The sequence below is a fragment of the Sorex fumeus genome, unplaced genomic scaffold (assembly GCF_029834395.1).
Source record: "Sorex fumeus unplaced genomic scaffold, SorFum_2.1 ptg000123l, whole genome shotgun sequence".
NCBI classification, from domain to species: Eukaryota; Metazoa; Chordata; class Mammalia; order Eulipotyphla; family Soricidae; genus Sorex; species Sorex fumeus.
The window spans coordinates 2,863,779-2,889,266 of NW_026606180.1; the positions used below are offsets into that span (position 1 = coordinate 2,863,779).

Genomic DNA, 25,488 nt, shown 5'->3' on the forward strand with positions numbered 1-25,488 from the left:
TAAATAGCTATAATCCTACAAAAATAAATTAAAGCATAAGTCTCATGTGAGTAGTACTGGTGAAAGTGTGCCTTTTGATTTTCTGTACGCCAGGTTTCTTTAACAAAGAGATATAAGGACAAACGCTATGCTTGAAGAGGACTGCAGTAGGCACCAGAGAATAGAGTTTTATGGGTAAAAGCAATTATTGCTCTAGTGGTTCCCCCAGCACAGTGTCTGGTTACCTGCATTAATTATCACGTGACTGTAATTCAGGTGACTGCTATACACAGGAAGTCAATGGGGTGAGTAGAACTTGTGGGCAGTAGGGGACCAGACTTAGACTGGGAAGGTGTAAGTTAATGAAGGTTCTCTCAGGGCTGATATTAGTCAGCAACCCGAAAAAACAGTAAAAGTGGAGTCAGGCAATGATGGGGGTGAAGGCAATAGGAACAGAATAATAATAGGAACAGATAACAGCCTTTATCTTCAGTCTTACGAGATCCATTCACCCAAGGTCACAGCAACCTTCGACTCTATAAGTGTAATTTTTCTGATCCATATTCATCCAGTTCATAGCTTCATCTGTTTACTGTGAATACTGATACTCAACTGTCTCATGGAGTTTGTCGCATATAGTAATGGGGTGAATATTAGCATGAGAGGAAAGAAGAATATAAATAACTTGTATATGGACATAGAAATATAGATAAATAGTTCCTAGAAACATGAAGGCAAAAAGGTTACATTTTGGGGGCTTTGCACACAAATAGATACAAAAAGGAGGAATATAAAGAGTATATAGGAATGAAATTAATCAAAAGATCTGGTATATGTTGGTGATGAGACCAGAGAACTTGAGGGATTTTATTATCAAATTTCTCTGTAGTACTTTATTATGTAGCTAAGGAGACTGGAAATATCACACAATTTAGTTTAGTTCATTTGATACGTTATGACTTAGTGGATTGAGTATCCATTGAGACTAGAAGTTACGGTAGCAATGGGTATTCATGTATGATTGAAAAATAATCTATGCTATCATATTTAGCCAGTGGAAAGCAAAAAAATAATCAAAATTTTAATACAGCAAAATAAATGTTATAATAGGCATTCATGTGTCATTTCCCCATCAGGTTGAGATATATCAGGTGACTGACAGCTGGATAGCCTGTATTGCATTAATTGAACCATATCACTATGAAAATTTAATATAGAATCAAAACTGCCTTTTGGGCTGTAATTTTTTTAATTTATTCTTTATTTATTTATTTTTAAATTTTATTGAATCACCGTGAGAAGTTATAAGATTTCATGTTTGGTTTACAATCACACAATAATCAAACACCCATCTCTCCACCAATGCACATTCTCCACCACCAATATCCCACTGCCTCCATGGCAGACAATATTTCCCATACTCTCTCTCTACTTTGGGGCATTATGGTTTTCAATACAGACACTGAGAGGTTATCATATTTGGTCCATTATCTACTTTCAGCACACATCTCCCATCCCGAACGGCTCCTCCAGCCATCATTTTCTTAGTGATCCCTTCTCTATTCCAACTGCCTTCTCCCCTTTGCTCATGAGGCAGGCTTCCAACTATGGAACAATCTTCTTGTTCTGTGTATCTAATATCCTTAGGTTTCAGGCTCAAGCTATGTTGTTTTATACTCCACAAATGAGTGCACTCCTTCTATGTCTGTCCCTCTCTTTTCACTTATTTCCCTACGCAAGATACTCTCTATGTCTATCCATTTATAAGCAAATTTCATGACCTCATCTCTCCTAACAGCTGCATAGTATTCCATTGTGTAGATGTACCAAAGTTTCTTTAACCAATCATCTGTTCGAGAGCACTCGGGTTGTTTCCAAATTTTGATTATTGTGAACAGTGCCGCAATGAACATATAGGTGCACATGTCATTTCTACTGTGCTTTTTTGCATCCTTGGAATATATTCCCAGAAGTGGTATTGCAGTGTCATATGGAAGCTTAATTTCTAGTTTTTGAAGGACTGTCCATATTGTTTTCCAGAAAGACTGGACTAGTGGACATTCCCATCAACCATGAAAGAGCGTCTCTTTTTCCCCACATCCACGCCAGCACTGGTTGCTTTTGTTCTTTTGAATGTGTTCCACTCTCTCTGGTGTGAGATGATATCTCATTGTTGTTTTGATTTGTATCTCCCTGATGACTACCGATGTGGAGCATTTTTTATGTGCATTTTGGCCATTTGTATTTCTTTTTTGAGTAAACTTCTGTTTGTTTCGTCTCCCCATTTTTTATGGGGTTGAAGGTTTTTTTCTTGTACAATTCTACTAGTGTCTTGTATATCCTGGATATTAATCTTCTGCACTTCAAAAGAAACAGTGACCAAAATACAGAAAAAACCCACAGAATAGGAAAGAATATTTACCCAATACCATCTGATAAGGGATTAATCTTAGTTTGATGTAGTCCCATTTGTTTATGTTTGCTTCCACTTGCATGGTCAGTGCTGTTTCGTCCTTAAAGATGATTTTAGCTTCTGTGTCGTGGAGGGTTCTGCCTACATTTTCTTTTATGTACCTTATGGATTCATGTCTGATATTGAGGTATTTAATCCACTTTGATCTGTCTTTTGTGCCTGGCGTTAGACAGAGGTCAGAGATCATATTTTTGCAGGTAGCTATCCAGTTTTCCCAGCACCACTTGTCGAAGAGGCTTTCCTTGTTCCACTTCACATTTCTTGCTCCTTTCTCAAAGATTAAGTGGCCATATATTTGGGGGTCTGTGACAGAATATTCAACTCTGTTCCATTGGTCTGCAGGTCTGTTTCTAGCCCAGTACCATGCTGTCTTAATTACTACTGCTTTGTAGTACAGTTTGGAGTTGGGGAAGGTGATGCCACCCATCTTTTTTCCCAAGGATTGCTTTAGCTATTCGTGGGGGTTTATTGTTCCACATGAATTTCAGGAGTGTTTTGTCTATTTCTTTGAAAAAATGTCATGGGTATCCTGATAGGGACCGCATTAAATTTGTATAGTGCTTTGGGCAGTATTGCCATTTTAATAATGTTAATTCTCCTTATTCATGAGCAGGGTAAGTGTTTACATTTCTTAGTATCCTCTTCTTTTTCTTGAGGTGTTTTGTAATTGTCCTCCTATAGCTCCTTCACCTCTTTGGTTAAGCTGATTCTGAAGTACTTGATTTTCTGAGGTACTATTGTGAACGGGATTTTTTTTAATGTCTCTTTCTTCTTCTTTTTTTTATCTGTATATAAAAAAGCCATGGCTTTTGGGTGTTGATTTTGTAGACTGTCACTTTACTAAATCAACCTATTGTTTCTAGGAGCTTTTCTGTAGAGTCTTTAGGTTTTTCTAAGTATAGAATCATATCGTCTGCAGATAATGATAGGTTGACCCCTTTCTTTCCTATATGTATGCCTTTGATACCTTTCTCTTGCCTAACTGCAATGGCCAGGACTTCCAGTACTGTATTGAATAGACTGGTGAAAGTGAGCAATCTGAGAGGGAAGGCTTTTACTTTTTCCCGATTGAGAATGATAACTTGCCATGGGCTTGGTTTTGACTATATTGAGGAAAGTTCCTTAGATCGGATTTTGCTGAGAGCTTTTGTCATAAACAGGTGCTGGATCTTGTCAAATGCTTTCTCTGCATCTACTGATATGGTCATATGGCTTTTCTCTTTTCTTTTGTTGATATGATGGATTATGTTGATCGATTTCTGAATGTTTAACCATTCTTGCATCCCTGGGATGAATCCTACTTGGTCATGTTGTATGATCTTTTGGATGACTCGTTGGATTCTATTTGCTAATATTTTGTTGAGGATCTTTGCATCTGTGTTCATTAAGGATATTGGTCTGTAATTCTCTTTCTATGTGCTATTTCTGTCTGCTTTTGGTATCAGGGTGATATTTGCTTCATAGAAACTGTTTGGAAAGGTTTCTGATATTTCAATTTCTTGAGAAAGCTTAAAGAGGAATGGGAGTAAGTCCTCTTTAAAATTTGGAATAATTCATGAGTTAATCTGTTTGGACCAGGAGTTTTGTGCTTGGGGAGATTTTATTACTATTCCAATTTCATTGGTGGTGATAGGTCTGTTCAGGTATTCCAGGTCTTCTTGGTTCAGCCTTGGGAGTCTTTAGGAATCTAGGAATTTATCCATTTCCCAAGGTTTTCTTGTTTCGTGGTATAAAGCTTCTCAAAGTAATCCCTGAGGATCCTTTGAATTTCTGTAGTTTCTCTTGTGATATCCCCCTTTTCATTTCTGATTCAGTTTATTAGACTTTTCTCTATCCCTTTCTTTGTGAGTCTTGCTAGAGGCTTATCGATCTTATATATTTTCTCGAAGAAAGAGCTCTTGGTTTCATTGATCTTTCAGATTGTTTTTTGGGTTTTCATCTAATTAATTTCTGCTGAGTTTTATTATTTTATTCTTCTTGTTCGGATTGGACTCCTTTTGTTGGTCATTCTCCAAGTTTTTAAGCTGTGAGGTTAGGTTACTTATGTGGGCTCACTCCTCCTTCCTGCAGAATGCTTGTAGAGCTATAAACTTTCCTCTTAACACAGCTTTTGCTGTGTCATGTAAGTTTTGGTAACTTGTGTCCTCATTTTCATTCATTTCTAGGAATCTTTTGATTTCCTCTTTGATTTCCTTTCTAAGCCACTCATTGTTTAATAGTGCATTGTTTAATTTCCAGGTGTTTGATTTAGTTTTCTGTTTTTGTGTGTGATTTACTTCTAATTTCAGTGCATTGTGGTCTAAGAATATTCTTGATACAATCTCTATCTTCTTAATTTTATGGAGGTATATTTTGTGGCTCAGTATGTGGTCTATCTTGGAGAATGTTCCACGCACACTTGAGAAGAATGTGTATTCAGCTTTTTGAGGATAAAGTGTCCTGTATATATCTACTAAGTCCCTTTCTTCCATTTCTTCCCTCAGATGAAATATGTCCTTGCTAAGCTTGAGTCTGGTTGATCTATCAAGAGGTGATAAAGTGGTGTTGAAGTCTCCCACTAGTATTGTGTTGCTATCAATGTCTTTCTTCAAGTCTATGAGTAGTTGCTTTAAATACGTTGGCTGTTCCCTCATTAGGTGCATATACATTTAATATTCTAAGTTATTCCTGTTTTACAGATCCCTTGATCAATAAGAAATGTCCTTCACTGTCTCTTTTGACCTTCTTCAGTCTGAAATCAATGTGGTCTGATAGTAGGATGGCTACCCCAGCTTTTTTATGGGAGCTGTTTGCCTGTAGGGTTGTTTTCCAGCCTTTGACTCTGAGCCTGTGTTTGCTTTGACTATTGAAATGTGTTTCTTGCAGGCAGTAGAATGTTGGGTTCAATTTTCTAATCCATCCTACCACTCTGTGTCTTTTAATTGGTGTGTTTAGCCCATTGACATTGAGAGAGATTATTGTTATGGGGTTTTGTCCCAGTGTTCTGTTGAAATTTGGTGTATTTGAGGGGCCTGTCTTGCCTTAAAGTAGCCCATTTAGTTGTTTTTGTAACCATGGTTTTGAGTCTATGAAGTTCCTCAGCTGTTGTTTGTGAAACTGTGTGCTGTTCTTTCTGTTATGAATGAGAGTCTCGCTTGGTAAAGTATTTTTGGTGAGGCATTTATTTCATTGAGTTTTTTCACTATATCCCAGCATTTTATGGGAGTTGTTTGCCTGTAGGTTTGTTTTCCAACCTTTGACTTTGAGCCTGTATTTGCTCTGACTGTTGAGATATGTTTCTTGCAGGTAGCAGAATGTTGGGTTCAATTTTCTAATCCATCCTGCCACTCTGGGTCTTTTAATTGGTGTGTTTAGCCCATTGATATTGAGAGAAATTATTGTTATGGGGTTTTGTCTCATTTTTCTGCTGGAATTTGGCATATTTGAGGGGCCTGTCTTGTTTTAAAGTAGCCCATTTAGTTGTTCTTGTAACCATGGTTTTGAGTCTATGAAGTTCCTGAGCTGTTGTTTGTCTGCGAGACTATGTGTTATTCCTTCTGTTATAAATGAGAGTCTAGCTGGGTAAAGTAATTTTGGTGAGGCATTTATTTCATTGAGTTTTTTCACTATATCTCACCACTGTTTTCGGGCCTTGAAGGTTTCATCAGACAAGTCGGTTGTGAATCTTAAGGATGCTCCTTTATAGGCAATTTCTTTCTTTGATCTTGCTGCTTTAAGAATTTTGTCTCTATCTAAAGGTTTTGGTCATTTTGACCAGGATGTGTCTTGGGGTATTTTTATTCGTATTTCTTCTAGCTGGTACCATATGGGTCTCCTGAATGTGGTTGCATGTTTTCTTTAGCTCTGGAAATGTCATAGCAATGATGTCTTTAACAGTTTCTTCATCAAAGTTTTCTTCCTGTCCCTCTGGGACTCCAATAATTCTTTTGTTACTCCTCTTGGCTTCATCACTATCTTCTCTTGCCATCTGTTCCCGGATTGTGAGTCTCTTTTCCATTTTCTTCTGTTGTCTGGAGAGTCTCTGCACTTCATCTTGGAGCTCACTGATTCAGTCCTCAGCAGTTGTTGCTCTGCTGCTGAGGCCTTCCACTGAGTTTTTCAATTTGCCTACCAGGTTTTAGAGGTCTGACGTTTCCATTTGTAATTTTGTTTGCATTTTCCACATTTCTACCTTTAAATCCTCTTGTATTTTATTGGCGGTGCTTTCCATTGTTTCTTTTAGCTCCCTAAGCATCCCCAGTAGCTCCCTTCTAAATTCCTTGTCAGAGAGGTTGTCTAGCACTTCATTGCTGTTGGGGTCTTCTTGGCTAGCCTATTCAATAAGTAAGCTTGGTGGGCTTCTGCGTTGTTTTACCATTGTGACATGTGTGGTTTAGCCCTTCACACTCACTGTGATTATTCTGCTTATGTATCACTGTCATCCTGTTGTTCTTTGATTGCATCGAGCATAACGTCTCCTTCGTCCTAGCCCTGAGATTTTAGAAGTGCCACATTTGAGGCTCTTTAAGGGCCAGGAGAATGAAACCCATCATTGTTCCTGGTTTTTGGCATATTAAATATGCCATGGCAAATTTGTCAGACTCTGCTGTGTGGGTATTTATTTATTTTGGTAGCCTGCCAGGTTCTCCAGAGTAAGAACTAGATAATAAGATGTCTAGATAATAAGACTATAAAACCCAGGTCCCGAAGAGAACAGGGCAGATTCTCCTCCCTCCATGCCTGGCTTTCCTCACCAGGGCCCCTTAGAGAAGGGTGGGTGGAGTTTCCCTCCCAACCCCAAGCAGAGCCTTGGCAGCTGAAGACCTCCAGTTCCAGCCACAGCCATGCTTAAGACCACTCTCCACACGTTCAGACAAGCCTCACACATGAAGGAACTGGCAGAGGAACCCAGGTGTGTGGGACCTGGAGCGTAGATCTTCAAGCCTGCTCAGATTGGGACTGGGCCTTCTCCACCCAGATCCCCCATCTTCCAGTAGCTAGGCGTTACACCACCAACTGCCCCCGGCGCTGTGTAATCCCATCAACGAACAAGACCCAGAGACTATAAAACCCAGCTCCTGGAAGCTTATGTTACAGTATTAATTGAGTTGGGCTTAATGAGTTATTGCCTAATGTGTTTCTGGTGGTTAAGATAACCTAGTGAAAGTTCCAACTAAGAGGGTAACTTATGGTTCTTATGGGATATGGCGCGGGAGAATAACTTGCAGCCAATAATGCGGCCATGGCTCCAGAAAAGAGGGCTGACACCAGGCAGGTACCTAGATGGGATGAGAAGAGGGTGCCCAGAACTTTGCAGCTTTGGGTCCACGTGGTGTGCCTCAATTCCCATACCCCGCAATTCAAGGGTGAAAACTGGCTCCCCTGGGGTCTAGATGCATGGCTCTGGGAAGGAGCTCTGACCAGGGGTGTAATTCTGAGACCTTGTACCTGCTTCGAGGCTACAATCTTCTTAAGCTGAGCACACCATATTGTGCTTCTATGTAAATAACATTTTTTTGCCAAAGTATTGTTGGTTTTGGACTTTTTTCTGTATATGCAGTACTTTTCCAAAAGACTCCTCAAAAACACTTTAAGTCACAATAACAGAGTAAAGCTCAGTCCTAGAATTTGAATCCCTGCAGGAGAAGGAAGGGGACATGCATAACTCTTCTAGCCATAACCATTACCTGATACCCCTAGTATGACCCATGTACTTTGTCGATGCAAACACCAAGTGAGAAACCGCTGGAAGAAGAAAGTGTTTGTTTTTATCTCCTCAAAAATCAGCCAGAACCACTTTCTACCAGACCCTCTAGGAGGCATAAGTTTTTCAGAGTCTCAATTTCTACTTGGCATCTACTGAATGTATTATATGCAGGGAAAAAAAACCTCTAAAACTAATGATTAAAAAAAAAACTCATGGTGTCAGTGACAGTTGTCACCACTCCAAACCTTTGTTAGTTTTAAGAGAACAATTTTTTCCATGCACTTCTGAACTCTTTAAAATAAAACCACTTTGATTCACGAAGCAATGAACTGAATTGTTGACTTTAGGTGTAATCTCTAGGTGCTTGGGGATGCTATTAATGTGAGGTCCCACTCTGTGTTGCATAAAGATTGCTTTCAGACACTTGTTATTGGATTTACACATGAAATACAACATGGTAATAAATATTAAAAACTAATCCTGGTTTTGTGACCACCTCCTGTGCTGTTTCTTTCAGATTATTAGATCCCCACCCTAATGTAGAGACAGTTCATCACAGCCCTCAAAAACATAATCTATCTCTCTCCAGAACCCTGACCATTTGGGTATTGGTCTGAAGATCAACTCCAAGGGGTTTTCATTTATGATCTTCTTGTTCCTCCTCCTCCACCTCCTCTTCCTCCTCCTCCTCCTCCTCCTCCTCCTCCTCTTCTTCTTCTTCTTCTTCTTCTTCTTCTTCTTCTTCTTCTTCTTCTTCTTCTTCTTCTTCTTTATTCTCCTTCTTCTGCTTCTTCTCCTCATCCTTCTCCTCCTCCTTTTCTTCTTCATCTTCTTTTGTGCTTTTGACCAACACCTGTCTTACCCTTGGCTTCGCATTCGGTGATCACTCCTATCTTTGCTCTGAAAACCTTATCGGTGCCAGGATCAAACTTGGGTCAGCACATACAAGGCAAGTGCCCTACCTGTCGTACTATGGTAATATTTCTTAAACCACATCAAGCTAGGGTTTGAGTACCTCTTCAAAAAATTGAGCCGGACTAGTTTAGAGTTAAATTTTAACTAAACTTTATAAAGTTTAAATTAAGTCCCAAAGTGATCATAAAAGCAGTTTGATCAACACACATACACGTGTAAACACACGCATACACAAACACACACACAACACTGAATGCATGTTTTTAAAAATATCCAACACAAGAATCTCTGAAGCATCCCTGTGAGAGGCAAGTATCCTACTCCCACATGAAAAGGTGAGAAGATAGGCTGGTAAGTCAGAGTTTTTCAGAGCACACAAATGGAGCAAGTAGATTTTGCACCACCTTAATTTTCTCCATTTCTAAAACCCATGTTCCTTTTCTTTCTTTTTTTTATTTGTCTGTTTGGAGGCCACACTCTTGGTGCCCAGGGTTTACTCCTGCTTCTGTGCTCGGGAACCCTGATGGGTCTCAAGGAACCATATCTAGTGTGGGGGATAGAAATCACGTCAGCTGCATACATGACAAGGACACAGCCCATTAAACCATGTTTTCTAATTTCAATCCCAACTTGAATTTTACTTTTCCTCTTTAATAATGTAGCACCCTCCCTGGAAAGGACTTTGAGAGCACCTGCTCTGCTGTCCTCATAGCAGTCAAGAGCTCATCCCAATTTTGGGAGGACTGGTCAAAGCCAGTGGGAAGCCTGCATGTTTCCTGGATTCTGCGATTGATTCAGAGATGAATCCATGAATTCATTTTATGGAACTTCGGAGATTAATTTTAAAGAAGAAAATTCCACTTCTCATCTGCAGTGATGGATGAGGAAGTGTGTAACATCAGGGTGTTTGGCTGCTTTTTTATGATAATGAGAAGAGGTGGATTTTTTACCACATAGTAGATAGAGCTGAAATATAGGCAAACATTAAGTCCTTTTATTATTCTTTTTCTTGAGGTAATGGTGGTTTGCAATGGTATATGCTTTAAGGATACAATTTCAAACTCCTTCAAATACATGTAACCACACTGCATCTACCAACAATACCAACTTTCCACCACAGTCCACTGAATCCTTTCTATGTTTTGATGCCCACTCCCACTTGCTCTCGGCTAACCACAGTTCTGAGGTCGAGACTAAGTTCATGGTGGTAGCACTGACTTTCTTGGTCATTTCTAACTTAAAGCCTTTCCTATTTCAGTTACATGAGCCAACAATTTTCCCTAAGTTTAAAGCCAGTGCGGCATTCATTTTATGTTATTGAAACCAAAAGCAAATCAAATGACAGACCAGGTAATTTAGTATCAGCAGGAGGGTTAGTGAGTGTATTCTTTTTCATGTCATTCAAGTTGTCAATAGAGATGTCAAATTGGATAGATACTAATACTGTTGCCTTCAAAAGGGTGGAGCTGGGAGTGGAGGTAAGAGGAATGTTAACATTTGTCTAATGAAAGAACTTCAAAGTATTTAGAGCATTCTTAATTGTTGATTCCTGAATGATAACACTACTCTTTCTGTACATTTTTGAGACCAACTCCTGTTTGTATAAGGTAATCTGGGTCTGCCAATACAGGAGTTGTCTGATTTCAATATATTTCAGTTACCCTCTTGACACTTAGGGTCCACAGATATGATCAGCATCCTATGCTACCATCTGGCTACTCAGACTTGGATCTTACTAGATTCTTCATTTCCTTTCCAATTAGATTGTAATTTAGTTCTCCCAAATCTCATTTCATAACAGTGATTCGCAAGAAGTGGTATTCCTGGGTTGTATGGAGGCTCAATTTCTAGTTTTTAGAGGAATGTTCATATTGTTTTCAAAAAGGCTAGACAGTCACCATTCCCACCAACAATGAAGTTTCTCCCCACATCCACGCCAGCACTGCTTGCTTTTGTTCATTTGGATGTGCTAGTCTCAGTGGTGTGAGGTGATATCTCATTGTTTTGATTTTCATCTCCCTTATGATTAGTGATGTGAAGCATTTTTTCATGTGCATATTGACCTGTTCTGCCTCTTCTATTTTGATGCTAGAGCACATAAATCCTTTTGGTAGGATTTTAAAAATCTGACTAGAATTTCACTGGGTACAAACAGAGATAGTATATCTAATACCATACAAGTCACATCATGTGTCCAAAAAAATGACAGGATTCCCAATGATATATTCTCATGGCATTCATTTTACTCCATTCCACCACCATATGTACAAAATGAGCCCTAGTTGAGTATTTTACCGTAAATTGTATTACTATTTCCTTCTGTGATTTTATTGTTGCAGCCTAGATGCTTGTGAGATGTTGATTTTCTGCTAACTCAGTGTCATTATGGTGTGTTCATTTCCCACAGGTTATCATTGCCCTTTCAGAAAAACACCGCTCGCACATTCCTTATAGGAACTCCATGATGACCAGTGTCCTGAGAGACAGCTTGGGAGGGAACTGCATGACGACCATGATTGCCACGCTCTCTTTAGAGAAAAGGAACATTGGTGTAGGTTTCTGCTCCTCCTAGAGATCTAAGTATTGATGACTAGTTTGTGAGGTAGCATCAAGGGTCCTGGATGAACTACCATCTTCTCAGTAGAGTGGGGAACCTCCTCGGGGTGAAGTCCCTAGAGGCTTTCCAGTGTTAGTTTATTTGTCAGATTATAATTACCCCATTTGAGAATTGACTTCATGCAGCACAGGATTGCCTGTGCACAGTTTTGGAAAGTCTGCTAATGGTTTAGTTACCTTGGCTTATCCCTCTCAGGGTTGTCACTGATGAGTAAACTGCCCAGGAGATATCTTCAGACTGTGTCCCTGGACACATCTCTGGGCACAACCCATGGGAAACTTTTGCAGATCAGACTGCAAAATGGCATTCATGCACTGCTTTAGAGACAGTGGATGTGTGATGCATTTAAGTTGAAATTTAGACATCAGGCTTTCTCTGACAGAAGAAAATAGAAAACAGAAGTAATAGGGTGCTTCTCACAAGGGTCATGCCCGAAGTGAATGGTAAGATGTATTTAAAAACCTCCTGCTTTGCTCTGTTAGAAATATTTATTTTGTGGTCTTTCATGTTTGTAAGTTATGGAACCTGCTGTGGCTATGATTGTATATATACGTATCTCAATGGAAAAATCAGTAGTTGACAAATACATGCCATTTGCCACGTAGGCTCTCAGGATTGCACTCATTTGGGCATTAGTTATTTTATTGAGCAAAATAGAATTTTAGTTTAAAAAATACTCTACAGCAAAATTTCCTTACTTGGATGTATGTTTTCCTCACTGTGTTTTATGCTCATAAACCTAGAGATGCACATCTTGTTTTCTCTGAGTAAAAATGAAATTCCATCTTTTAGTGCTTAAAGAATTCTCTTACATCCTTAGGAGTCTATATCTACCTGCAGATTTGCACAACGTGTGGCACTCATAAAGAATGAAGCTGTTCTTAATGAAGAAATTGATCCCAGATTGGTAAGCAACTTTGAATTATTCTAAAAACCATCCAAGGGCATCAGCCATTAATTCACAGTAGGAGGGCAGACAACTTATACTTGGGGGGCCGTGTTTACTTGCCCCAGTGTTCTGAGTGTTGGCACTGACCTAACAATTCTCACCCAATCTTATGAGCCTATGCCCCCACCTCCCAGTGTTGTGACTTGTTCAGAGTGACAATGTTGGGTGGCATCAGAGCAGATACTGGGATTGAGACTCGAGTCTACTGGATGTGCCCTGCTCCTAAAATATTCACTAAGTGCTGAGGATAATGAACAGAGTCCTGCAGGGTTATATTTATATTTATGTGCAGAACTTAGTCTTTTAAAAAGTTTAACTTTCTGTGGACAATGATAAAAATTTAAAAAATAAAATCTTCCAGAAAAAAAGTTCTGATCATTATTAAAGGAAACCATATTTTATATAACTGTTCTATAGTTGTCCTAGAGATTTTTAAAAATTAGTAATTGTCTGTATCCATGCTTATAGATTTTTAAAATTTTTTTTACTAGTGAATCACCGTGAGGTACAGTTACAAACTTATGAACGTTCATATTTCAGACATACAATAATCATTTACCCATCCCTACACGAGTGTCCATTCTCCTTCACCAATGTTCCCAATATTCTTCCCGCCACCCCCACCCTAATCCCCCCACCCTGCCTCTGTGTCAGGGCATTCCCTTTTGTTCTCTCTCCTTTTGGGTGTTGTAGTTTGCAATAGGGATATTGAGTGGCTATCATGTCCGTGCTTATAGTTTTATAGCAATGAACCTGGCTTTTATTGAAGAACTGTCCAGAAAAAACACATTTGCAAGTCACATAATTCAGTTAATTATTCTTTTTGTTTATTTGTTTCTGTTGAGCCACACTGGCAGGTTTCAGGGCTTTTTTCTGGCTCTATATGCAGGGACACAGCTGGAGGGCTCAGGGGACCATGTTGGGTGCTAGGGATCAAACCTAGGTTGACCACATGCATGACAAACACCCTACCTGCTATACCCTTCCTGCTCCAGCCCCATAAGTTAAGTATTCTAAGTGCAGTGATTTTTCCTTTCCTCTATTTTATTAGTATTCTATAAATGAAATATAAAGCAGTTGTAATTCCTGCCAACACAGAAAAGGTTGAAATAAACTAATTCAATTTTGTAAATTCCAGAATGAAGAGTATTACTTTTCAAATCACTGACTTCAAAGAAAACTGGCATAAGTTTTGTAGTATGTATGATTTTTCTTAAGACATGAGATTTTACCAACAGTGCTTCATTAAAAAATTTCTCAAATTCTTCCCCTCACACCAAAATCTCAAATTTATGGTTACCCATGTTAATTGCTTCCTTTTGAATGTTTGCCTTTCCTCCCCAGAAATCATTCCATTGCAGGGGAAATAAAAATGAGTGGGATAAGAATAATAGGGCTATCTTTTTATCTGACTTGCCTTAGGGAGCTTGAACTTTCTTGATAGAAATCTCTTTTGGAAATGCCAATGAATGAGGTAGGATCTGTTTCCAGTAAAGGCCCCAGCAGATCCTTGTATCATAGTGCCTCAGCTATTAAAAAAAAAAAAAATACAGAATTCAAAGACCTGAGTCAAGTGGAATTGAGCTCTTAAGGTGAATATTGTTGTCGCCCCCTGAGAACATCCTGGGGATTTTACCATTTAGAAATAAAAAGGCAGAAAGAGAAAGGCTTAGTAGCCTAAAGCCAAGATAATTTTTTAAAAGTAACACTATTAGATATTAGAAGCACATTTCTTTAAATTTGGTGGAAGAGATTGTCTTTGAAGGAACTTGAGGAATCTCATGAAAGGTAAACATTCTGTGGTTGATGTGGGTCTGTGTGAAATTTAAGAAAGGAAAAATCAGGAGTCAAAAGCTAATAAGTGATAATTGAACAAATTGCTAATGTCTTCCTACAGCATAATAATCTAGTAATTGTCAGGTGTTGTTTCCTGCTCTCTTTTATAATTTCTTCTAAAAACTGGCATTACTGTATTTTCTGAACATGTCTTTAAGCACAATTCACGATTGAAAATTTGTCTTCAAAACTATCCAAGTTTCAGGAAGGCAATAAAACACATTTCTTGCATGTGTGAGTTCCTAGATTCAATCATGTTACTGCCTGGTCCCCTAGGTACCACAAGGTTCTGATCCCAGAACACTGCTGGATGTAGAACACAGAGAAAGATAGAGACAAAGAGAGAGAGAAATAGATATTGTGAGAGAGAAAAGGAAAAGACAAGAGAGTGAACAGGCTAGAGTCTGGTGACAATCCCTGTGTCAAATTCTTTTCCAATGAATCATTCCACAGTTTCTATACTCATTTTATGGGAATTGTGACTGTAATACTCTCAGAACCATGAAATTTTAGCTTAGTTTTGATATTTCTGTTAAATAAGATAGAAAAAATAATTTTGTAGTTAGACTTGGCTTTGAAAACCTAAGTAGAAAATATGGCATTAATATTTAAAAGCACAGAGAGGATAAAAATGAGTAACTAACATAGTTCCTGTCTAGGGATTTTTATTCTGCATAGCTTAATGATTCTAGGAATATTTTTGAAAGGAACTGAACAACCAAAACCTACTCAATCCTGTATATTTAAATGAAACTCTAGGAGAACTGACATATGCAAAATATTCAGCATCATGTTCTTTGGAACTTCTGGACCTGTTGATGTGGTAAAGATAATCAGAAACCCACCTGTATAAAATTTAACAAGCAGTTTTTGAAATATAGATCTGAACTTTAAAGGAAGCAAGGGAATTCTCCAGAGTTCAGAGTCAAGGCTGAGTCAGCAGTTGTCCTGGTGGAGGCATGGAGAGAGTTGTAAGAAAGAGATACATGTCGAAGTCTGGGGTCCTTGGGAGGTGCATGTTAAAACTAAGACACCCTCTTCCTTACCCAACATAAAACCAAATTGTGAACCCGAAGTAAAAAATCTTTTCATTGGTATAAGAAGCTGCTAGGGAAGTTTGTTTTCTTCCATCTAGAATGTAGGAAGCATAGAATGTTCTGTTTGTTTGCTTGTTTGTTTGTCTTTTGCTTTTTGGGTCACACCTGGCAATGCACAGGGTTTACTCCTGGCTCATGCACTCAGGAATCACTCCTGGCAGTGCTCAGGGGACCATATGGGATGCTGGAAACCAAACCCCGATTGGCCGCGTGCAAGGCAAATGCCCTACCGCTGTGCTATAGCTCCAGCCCCAGAATGTGTTGTTTTTTTTTCTCTGAAGGTTTGAAATCCAGGGCTGTCTCTCATGGTGTAAATTTCAATTTACATGACACCTTTAATCTCGCAACTCCCAGAGGCATTAGAAAATGGATCTAAAGCATTTTTTTTAAGTCAGAAAACAACAATTAAAACTAATGAAGCGAAAGTCAAAATAAGAATACAGAGAGAAAAACAATGACCAGAAATTTAGTGTGTGTGTGTGTGTGTGTGTGTGTGGTGGCCTCTCAAGCAGTGTCCAGGGTGTACAAAGGCCATTCTCAGTGATACTCAGTTAACTGGGCTTGGAGAGTCTAATGTTTGGTTCTGGTGGTGCTGCCCAGCCAGCAGCACTCAGAAGTCACCAGGGCCACAACCAGTGGTGTTTGAAGCCTTCATGCCTACATTCATCAATGCCAGGACTTGAACCCTAAGTCTTACACATAAAAAACATTACCTCTTACATCTAAGCTATCTCCTCAACCCTGGGGTTGATTTTTAATAGATTAAAATATAGGTGCAGTACTATTTTATGTATATATATATTTTATGCATATATGTAGGATAACATTGGTTTGTTCTTTTCTCCTTGCCACAGGGAGTTTAGGTTTATTGGGTTACTCCCATCACAGTGCTCCCATTCCTCTGTGTTTATTTTTAACCTCTTTCTTTGTGCTCTGCTGACTTGTAAATATTGTTTTTCTCTTCTCCTTAAGTGATTTGCATAGTTAATTCAGAGCAATGGCCTTTTTGTATGGACACCAGAAGATAGTTAATGCTACGCTTTCATAACTTGGGAGTGAATTGACTCTGAATGATATTTAGCTCCTGGACATCTGTTCCCTTGACTTAAGCCTCAGTTGCCCTTACTTCCTAGCACCCCACAAGCAGGGTCCCGAGGAGGGACTGGATAGACCTAGGGCAAGCTGTGAGCTATGTGCTACCCTGACATTGAAGTGGGCCTGGTCAAAGCGCCATAATACTTAACTATAATTTAAGAGCATGGTCACAGACAAATACTGTCATGATCCAAAGAGTAATAACTAGATTCGGACTCTGCTAGGATTAGGAAAGATTAATCTGGCCAGAGCACTATAGTCTGAGTCTGTGGCGAGATGTCCCCAGGAGAGCCACCCTACAAGCTCAATGTATCTCTTACTGTGTCTATACAAAATAACTAATATTAAGAAGTAGAATTAAGATGTTAATTAATATGTTAATTAAGTTATTGAACTAAGGCGAAGAGGAACACCCCTACGTGGTCCCCCGTCCCCCCCTCCCCAGCCTGATGCCTGATGGGTGGTCAGGAAGGGCTTTGATTTTGCTACCAGACAGTGTGTAGTGTCTATCCCCAAAGCAGGGGAGTTGGGGGAGTTGAAGATTGGAGAGAGATTAGAGAGAGAGCAGGGCAGCAAGATGGAGCGTGGAGAGACTAGCAAGGGGGACAGAGGAGAAGAATGGAGGGGAAGAGTTCAGGAGTAGGTGTGCGGAGAGATGAGAGATGAGGCTGTGAGATGGAGCGTGGAGAGATGAGTGGGTGAGAAAGGAGGAGACGGGAATGAGGGGCAGTGTGAGACTGGAATGGGGAGCTTAGTGAGACTGGAACAGGTGCGTGGGGAGAACAGAATTAACAGCAACTGATTATCAACTGGCTTGTCCCTCATTTCCTCCTCTGTCAGCCTCCTGGCCAGGCCCACCCAGGTGGGGGAGAGGCCCAAAGCCACCCAACCCAGGTGGCGAGGGGGAGAGGTGCCGGGATCTTCCCTGTCCACCCAGAGATTATACACATATATACATAAATAATAATACAGTAGTTTAAATAACTTTTTGCTGTAAATTTTAAAATTTTAAGCAAGATGGGCAAAATATAACACTGGTTCAGAGAAATAGTACAGCAGGTAGGGCACTTACCTTGATGCAGCTGACCAGGATTTGATCCCTGGTATTACAGATGGAGTGATAGCACAGCGGGTAGGGCGTTCGCCTTACAAGTGGCCAACATGGCCGACCCGAGTTCAATTCCTCCGCCCCTCTCGGAGAGCCCGGCAAGCTACCGAGAGTATTCGATATGCCAGACACAGTAACAACAAAGTCTCCAATGGAGACGTTACTGGGCCCGCTCGAGCTCGAGCAAATTACAGATGGTACCCTGAATCTCACCAAGAGTGACCCCTGAGTACAGAACCAGGGGTAAGCCCTGAGAATCACCAGGTGTGGCCTGAAAAGCAAAAAAAAAAAAAAAAAAAAAAAAAAAGGAAATATTGAAAGGCATGGGGAAATCAACACAAAATTTCAGGTAATGGAAAATTTATTTGTAAAATATCAGAGTATTTATAAGATTCTCTGATGTTTCATTTCTTAAGAAGATGGTACAATGTATTCAATTAATCTGAGTAGTAAGTGTAAGATATTTTTATACCTTTTTGTATATCTGAAGTGGTTTGCTACCTAAAATGTCACATGAATTAAAGTAATTCAACAAACTCACAGTTGAAAAGAAAATAATCATGTGATCACATCGCTAGATGTAGGAAAGTTATGTGACAACATTAAACACTCCTCTAGAGCAGAACTTCCCAAACTTAGTTGCCCTACTCCCTCCCTTTCAGAAAAGATTACTCATACACCCTAGGAATCCATCTCTTTTAAGCAAATAAATGGAAAGTAGCTCCCAAATTGTACCCAAGGCTACTACAACTGACTTCCGGGATCATTCCAAGGGTACCCTGAGCGGTGGTATCCCTTTGGGAAATACTGATCTATACTTTGAAAAGATTTATCAAACTTAATTAAAGTGAATATCCCTGAACTGATCAACTCAAAACTGCAGCAAAATGACTGGACCAGTTGCCATTCCCATCAGCAATTAGTGAGGGTCTCTTTTTTCCCTACACGCATACCAATACTTCTTCTTTTGATTTGTTCCAGTCCCTCTGGTATGAGTGATATCTCATTGTTGTTTTTATTTGTATTTCCCTGTTGATTTGTGATGCAGAGCATTTTTTCATATATATGCACTTTGGCCATTTGTATTCTTTGAGTAAGTTTCTTCTTTTTATCTTCTCTTCACTTTTTGATGGGGTTGGGTTTTTTTTCTTATAAAGTTCTACCAAAGTCTCTTCATTGAGAGAGAGAGAGAGAGAGAGAGAGAGAGAGAGAGAAATTTCTCAGAACATGGACTTAGATACTTGATTACAATGATTTTCATATTGACAATTTCAGCTAGAGATCGTGAAAATTCAGAAAACATTAGGTTTTGTCTCATTCTCTAGATGTTTTAGCATAAATGTTAGTAATTTGATAGGCATTAAAAAAAACCGCAGCAAATAGTGGAGTAGGGAGTGATTGGTGCTACACCATAGTGCTGCTCCTGACTGCTCCTCAGGACTCACTCTTAGGGGGGGTTGGGGACAATATAGGGAACAAGAGATCAACTGGGATTACCCACTTGTGTGCAGAAATTAACCCTTCAACTCTCTCTCCAACCCTACAACACACATTTCAAAGGCAGATTGTTACGAGGAATAAGACAATAATGATTCAAGCATAGTACTGCAAGCCCTAATTAGGACAATAAATCATGGCAAAAAAATAAAGTATGAAGACTTGAAAAGAAGAAAAATATTGAGATTGTTTGCTGACAATTATTAATGACTTTTATAGGATAGCCAAGAATACTGAATGATAGAACCAAAATGATGTTTAGAAAAGTGTATGGTATATGGTATATGGTAAAGTAAAAGCCAGTTACTTTCTATGCATTGGAAGCCAATAACAGAGCAATGAGATTTTACAAACATTCTATTTGCAATAACAACAAAAATTTAAAATTCTAGAGCAAAAGTTAAAGACATTTATAGAGAAAATTATAAATACTTATAGAAAGTAATTTATCTCGGGGCAGACTGCAGGGATGGGCCTCCGCGCAGCTAGGGGAGCCAGGGCAGGAGCAGTGGCTGTCCACGGGCAGGATGCAAGGTGGCAGCTGGGGTGGACAGCGTGGGCCTGCTGATCGACTTCACAGGGAACCACTGCTGGCGAGGCAAAGCGTGCCTGGACACGAGGCCTGGGCCCAAGGAGGGGTGGGGAGTGGGGCGTCGGTCGTCCAGGACTGGGAACCTGCAGGGTAGAGGCTTGCGGGGCCCAATCCCGTCGCTGGACGGCCACTCTTCTCTGGTGGGTGCTCCGCAATCTAGGAATCCACGCCCCGGCAGAGCAGGCGGACCCGAGACATCCAGCCTGTTCCCGCGCTGGGAAGAGAGGTGGCGGAGATGTCCATAAAGAGGCTGGAACCACTGGCCGGCGTGGTGATGCTGCCGCTACCCTGCTGGGAGGCCAGCGAGTGGTTGGAGCTGTCCGCCAATTCGCAGGAGGGGTGGATGGTCGCGTCAGGGGAGCCGGAGGCCTCGGCCGCAGTGGTGGCGGTGGCGGCGGTGGCGGCGGTGGCGGCGGTGGCGGCGGTGGCAGCGGCCGGGGCAGCCATAGCCGAGGCCGATTCTACGTCGTCCTTCGCCTCCTGCATCTTGCGTTGGAAGGACCACAGCCACCAGATAAGGCTGACGAAATAAAAACTAGCAGCGACATAAATCATCGCAGACCAGGACCCCTGGCCGGTCCACACTCCAGCTAGCAGCAGGGAGACGCTGGCCATGATAAAGGCCAGTGTCAAGGCGCACAACAGCTGGATGCGCCGCAGTACCACCCACCGCTGCTGGGCAGACAGCTGCCAATTCCAGGGCAACCACGGGTTGCCCTGGGATTCCATGGCACACGACAAACTGTCACTAGGCGTATTGAAGCTTCTGGCCTGAAGCGCAGCTACGGGCCAAATGAAGCCTAGGCAGCCCCTGCCTCTCCTAGGCACCAAGTCGGGGCGTGGCCGGCACTGTTATGTCATGTACAGGGCACAATGGGCTGGGACAGGAGGGGTTGGGGCCCGCATGTGCAGTTGCTCTGCTCAGCCTGCCGGCCTTCCCTGCCGGCCCCTAACCCATCCATCTGAGTTGTCCTGGGAGGAGGGTGGTCTGTGTCCTGGCCACGTGGCACAGGAAGTGGTGCTGCTGCCTCCTCCCAGGTCTGCGCCTTCCAGAACGAGGGCGAGGTTCTGGAGGAGAGCCAAAGTCAGCCAAAGTCACTCCCAGCAGCCAGTGTTGGTGCTAGGTCCCGAGTTCTCCGTCCTTTGGTCCCTGCGAGTGGGTGCCAGGTGGTTGTTGATTCTGAGGTGGGGAGAGAGCCTAGACCCCTAAGGACCGTGGATTCAGGGAACTTCCAACAGACCAGTGATGCTGCCTGGCCCTGAGGTGCAGTCGCCTGTGGGATCTGAGTTTCCCCACCGTTTGGGACCTGCAAGTTGGGTGTGGGGTGCTTATGGTGTTAGGTCTTCCGTGGGCCGGATCTTCTTTCCCATGGCCTGGCTGACTAGTGAGATGGTGCTCTTGGTGGGGGGAAATAGGTCAAAGAGCTGAAGCACTTGCGTAGTGTGACGCAGCTCCAGGTTTGATCTCTGGCAATGCCAGGGTGACCCCCCCACCCTCTCACCCTAACCCCAGCCACAAAGTTGGGACCCGTAGGCAGGGTGTATGAGCAAAGATCACTCCTTGAGCTAGTCAATAGCAAGCCTGGATGTGTATTCTCTCTATGGGTTTTCAACCTGGCTTCTTTCCTTCCTTCTTTCTTTCTTTCTTTCTTTCTTTCTTTCTTTCTCTCTCTCTCTCTCTCTCTCTCTCTCTCTCTCTCTCTTTCTTTTCTTTTACCATTTTGTTTGGGTTAGGAGTGTTGTTGCTGGCCTTTTTTTTTGCTCACAGGTGGAAAACGGATTTCTAAAGCAAAAAGGGTCTGGAGTGACAGTAGAGAGGGCAGGGGATTTGCCTTGCATGTGGCCGAACCAAGTTCTACACACATAGGCACTGCATATGGTCCCCCAAGCACTGCCAGGGGGATCCCTGATGCAACGCCAGGAGTAAACCCTCAGCTCTTCTGGTGTGGCTACCGAACACACAAAACATAAAAACAACCACAAGGGGCAGAAAAGATAGCGCATGAGGTTCAATCGCTTGGCTTGATACAAGTTGGATTCTCAGCACCATGGAACCCCTGATCTGCCCAAAAGACACAGACACAATTCTTTTGAAATGATACTTTGCATGATTACACTTTGCCCAGAAAAATTTGATCACAATTTTTTTTAATGGTAAATAAGAAGGTTCTTTACATTTTAAAGGGACGTTAAGTCCACTGGAAATTTCACCAAAACTTGGTAGGATCTCTGCCATCACAGTTTCTATTATAGATTGCCCTGTTTCCTACGCATTAATTTATACCAGAGAATTGAAGTTGTTTCAATGTTTCTGCTACTGGGTGAAAATCATTAGTCTTCACAGGCAAGCTTTAAAACTTTAAAAGTAATTGTATATCTTTTGTTCTCCTTGGGTTTAGATGATAGGTTTTGGCTATTTGGGGGGGGGGGGTCACACTCGGCAATGTACAGGGGTTATGCCTGGCTTTGCATTCGGGAATTTCTCCTGGCAGTTTTCAAGGAACCCCATGTGTGTAAACACACAAAAAAGGACGGGCAAGGGGGACGGTGGTGGCCTATCTCTACCGCCGCCCGCGTTCGGTAGTCTCAGGCCGTTTCCCCACTCCACGGAGGTCGATGGCGATGGTCAGGCAAAGGAAGGAAACGAGGGCCAGGCTGGTTGGTCTTAGCAGCAGTTTATTACAGGGAAGAGATGTAGGTCATGGAGGCCCCAGGATCTCTCAAGCACGTGCACCTTTGTTCTCTCAGCTTCTGTCCTCAGCCCCATCTTCCCAGGTTCTCTGATGCACATGTCCCCCCAGAGAGCCCTGAAATCTCCCTTATATAGATCATAGTACCTCTAAAGGGCGCAATATAGTGATGTCATCAAAAGGAGTTACAGAAAGAACATTGAGGCAAAACATACATTGTTTCTTTACATCCCCAGGCCAGTAATCCTGGCCTCACCTTTTTACAAGCTACAAACACTTGGATTAGCTCAACAAAGAAATGTCTGCTAGAGCTTGGAATTTACATCTCCAAAATCAGCCAGCCTGGAGCCAGGCATCTACATCCCAAAGATCAGGCCTGGTTTAGCACCTGGGATCTGCATACCTAAGGCCAGCTAGGTTCCTGTGAGATAAGAGAAACTGCCTCAATATACTGAAATCATTTACTGAAGGCAGTTTGAAGGGGAGAAAGTTCAGTCTCATCCAAGCTAGTCAGGACACACAGGGAAACTGCTTCTAGGACAGAGTCTCATTTAGCAGATCAACCCACACTAGAACAGATTTCCCTGGATGTGTTTCTCCTCTCCTTGTCTGACCAACCTATAAGCATACATAATATAAACCATTTTGTATGGACACAGTAAGAAATACTTTGAGCTGGGGCTGAGCGATAGCACAGCGGGTAGAGCATTTGCCTTGCACGCTGCCGACCCGGGTTCGATTCCCAGCATCCCATATGGTCCCCTGAGCACCACCAGGGGTAATTCCTGAGCGCAGAGCCAGGAGTGACCCCCGTGCATTGCCGGGTGTGACTCAAAAATAAAAAAAAAAAGAAATACTTTGAGCTTATAGAATTGCTCTCCCAGGGCCATCTTGATCTCAGACTTCAGTGCTCAGGCCAGATATCTTTCCTATTCCCAGCAGCAGGGTCCTAGTCTCGTCGTTACCTTTGGATCATGACAGCCTATGATCAAACTCTTAAGCTATAGTTAAGAAGCGTGGCACCTTGGCCTGGCCCATCGCGATGCCAGTGTAGCACATAACTTACCGGCTTGCCCTGGTTCCATCCAGTCCCACGTCGCGACCCTGCTTTTGAGGTGCTAGGAAGTGAGGGCAACTGAGGCTTAAGTGGAGAAGGCAGGTGCCCAGGATTGAATAATATTCAAGGCCAATCAGCTCCTAAGTTACAAAGCATAATATTAATGGTCTTCCTGTATCTATACAAAAAGGACATTGTATTAAAGCAAACTATTCAAAAGACATAAGGAGAGGAGAAAGGCAATATTGACTCACAGTACAAGTTCAGCGTCCTTGAAGGATGAGCCCTTACAAATTGGTTGGGGAAAAGAGCACAAAGAAATAGTTACAGACAAACAAAGTAATGGGAGTGGCTTGGGAGCACTGTGATGGGTGCGACCTGATAATCCTAAGCTCCTTGTACTCCAACACCCATGGAATGTTGGGAATCGAACCCAGGTCAGCTGCGTGCAAGACAATTGCCCTACCTACTATACTACCTACCTCCAGCCCTGATGATAGGATTTGGGACACAAACCTAGCAGCATCCTCCTGTGTTACATTATGATCATCACCTAATCTCGCCTGCACGGCAGAGCCTGGCAAGCTACCCGTGACATATTCGATATGCCAAACACAGTAACAACAAGTCGCACGATGGAGATGTTACTGGGCCCGCTCGAGCAAATCAATGAACAACGGGAGGACCGTGACCGTGAAAGTTCAGTTCTATTGCACTCAACAGAAAAAACGAAATGATAAAGAGAATATTAATTCAGCATTTAAAGATATGACAGCAAGGTCTCCCTGGGGTCATCTTGGTGGCATCGTCCGGGCCCTGGGGCTGCTGGACCTGGGTGTTGGGCTGGAGAAGGACCTTGCCTACCGTGGCGCCCTTGCTGGATCTGTGGTGGATGACAGGGGCGTCCAGCGGTCCCCAGCGGTCTGGCACAAGACAATTATGTAGGTGGCTGAGACACGGTGGTCTCGGGGCGAGGCTGCATTGATCGGGGCCCCACTGGACGGGAGCCGGCAGACCAGGCCTGGTCTGGACTCTGGACAGCAGGAGGGTGTCCCTGGAGGGGCGGTCGTGGTGGGTGTCTCGGGGCAGACTGCAGGGATGGGCCTCCGCGCAGCTGGGGGAGCCAGGGCAGGAGCAGTGGCTGTCCACGGGCAGGATGCAAGGTGGCAGGTGGGCGTGGACAGTGTGGGCCTGCTGATCGACTTCACAGTGAACCACTGCTGGCGAGGCAAAGCGTGCCTGGACACGAGGCCTGGGCCCAAGGAGGGGTGGGGAGTGGGGCGGCGGTCGTCCAGGACTGGGAACCTGCAGGGAAGAGGCCTGCGGGGCCCAATCCCGTCGCTGGACGGCCACTCTTCTCTGGTGGGTGCTCCGCAATCTAGGAATCCACGCCCCGGCAGAGCAGGCGGACCCGAGACATCCAGCCTGTTCCCGCGCTGGGAAGAGAGGTGGCGGAGATGTCCATAAAGAGGCTGGAACCACTGGCCGGCGTGGTGATGCTGCCGCTACCCTGCTGGGAGGCCAGCGAGTGGTTGGAGCTGTCCGCCAATTCGCAGGAGGGGTGGATGGTCGCATCAGGGGAGCCGGAGGCCTCGGCCGCAGTGGTGGCGGTGGCGGCGGTGGCGGCGGTGGCGGCGGTGGCAGCGGCCGGGGCAGCCATAGCCGAGGCCGATTCTACGTCGTCCTTCGCCTCCTGCATCTTGCGTTGGAAGGACCACAGCCACCAGATAAGGCTGACGAAATAAAAACTAGCAGCGACATAAATCATCGCAGACCAGGACCCCTGGCCGGTCCACACTCCAGCTAGCAGCAGGGAGACGCTGGCCATGATAAAGGCCAGTGTCAAGGCGCACAACAGCTGGATGCGCCGCAGTACCACCCACCGCTGCTGGGCAGA

At 42.7% G+C, this 25,488-nt stretch overlaps 1 protein-coding gene across 1 annotated transcript in view; it reads left to right on the forward strand.

The window, feature by feature from the left end:
- KIF6 (kinesin family member 6) overlaps positions 1–25,488 on the forward strand; it is a 672,206-nt gene that overhangs the window by 270,354 nt on the left and 376,364 nt on the right. Inside the window, exons 8-9 of the mRNA XM_056137333.1 lie at positions 11,461–11,604; positions 12,491–12,577. Coding sequence (XP_055993308.1) covers positions 11,461–11,604; positions 12,491–12,577 — 231 coding nt within the window. The remainder of the gene's footprint in view (positions 1–11,460; positions 11,605–12,490; positions 12,578–25,488) is intronic.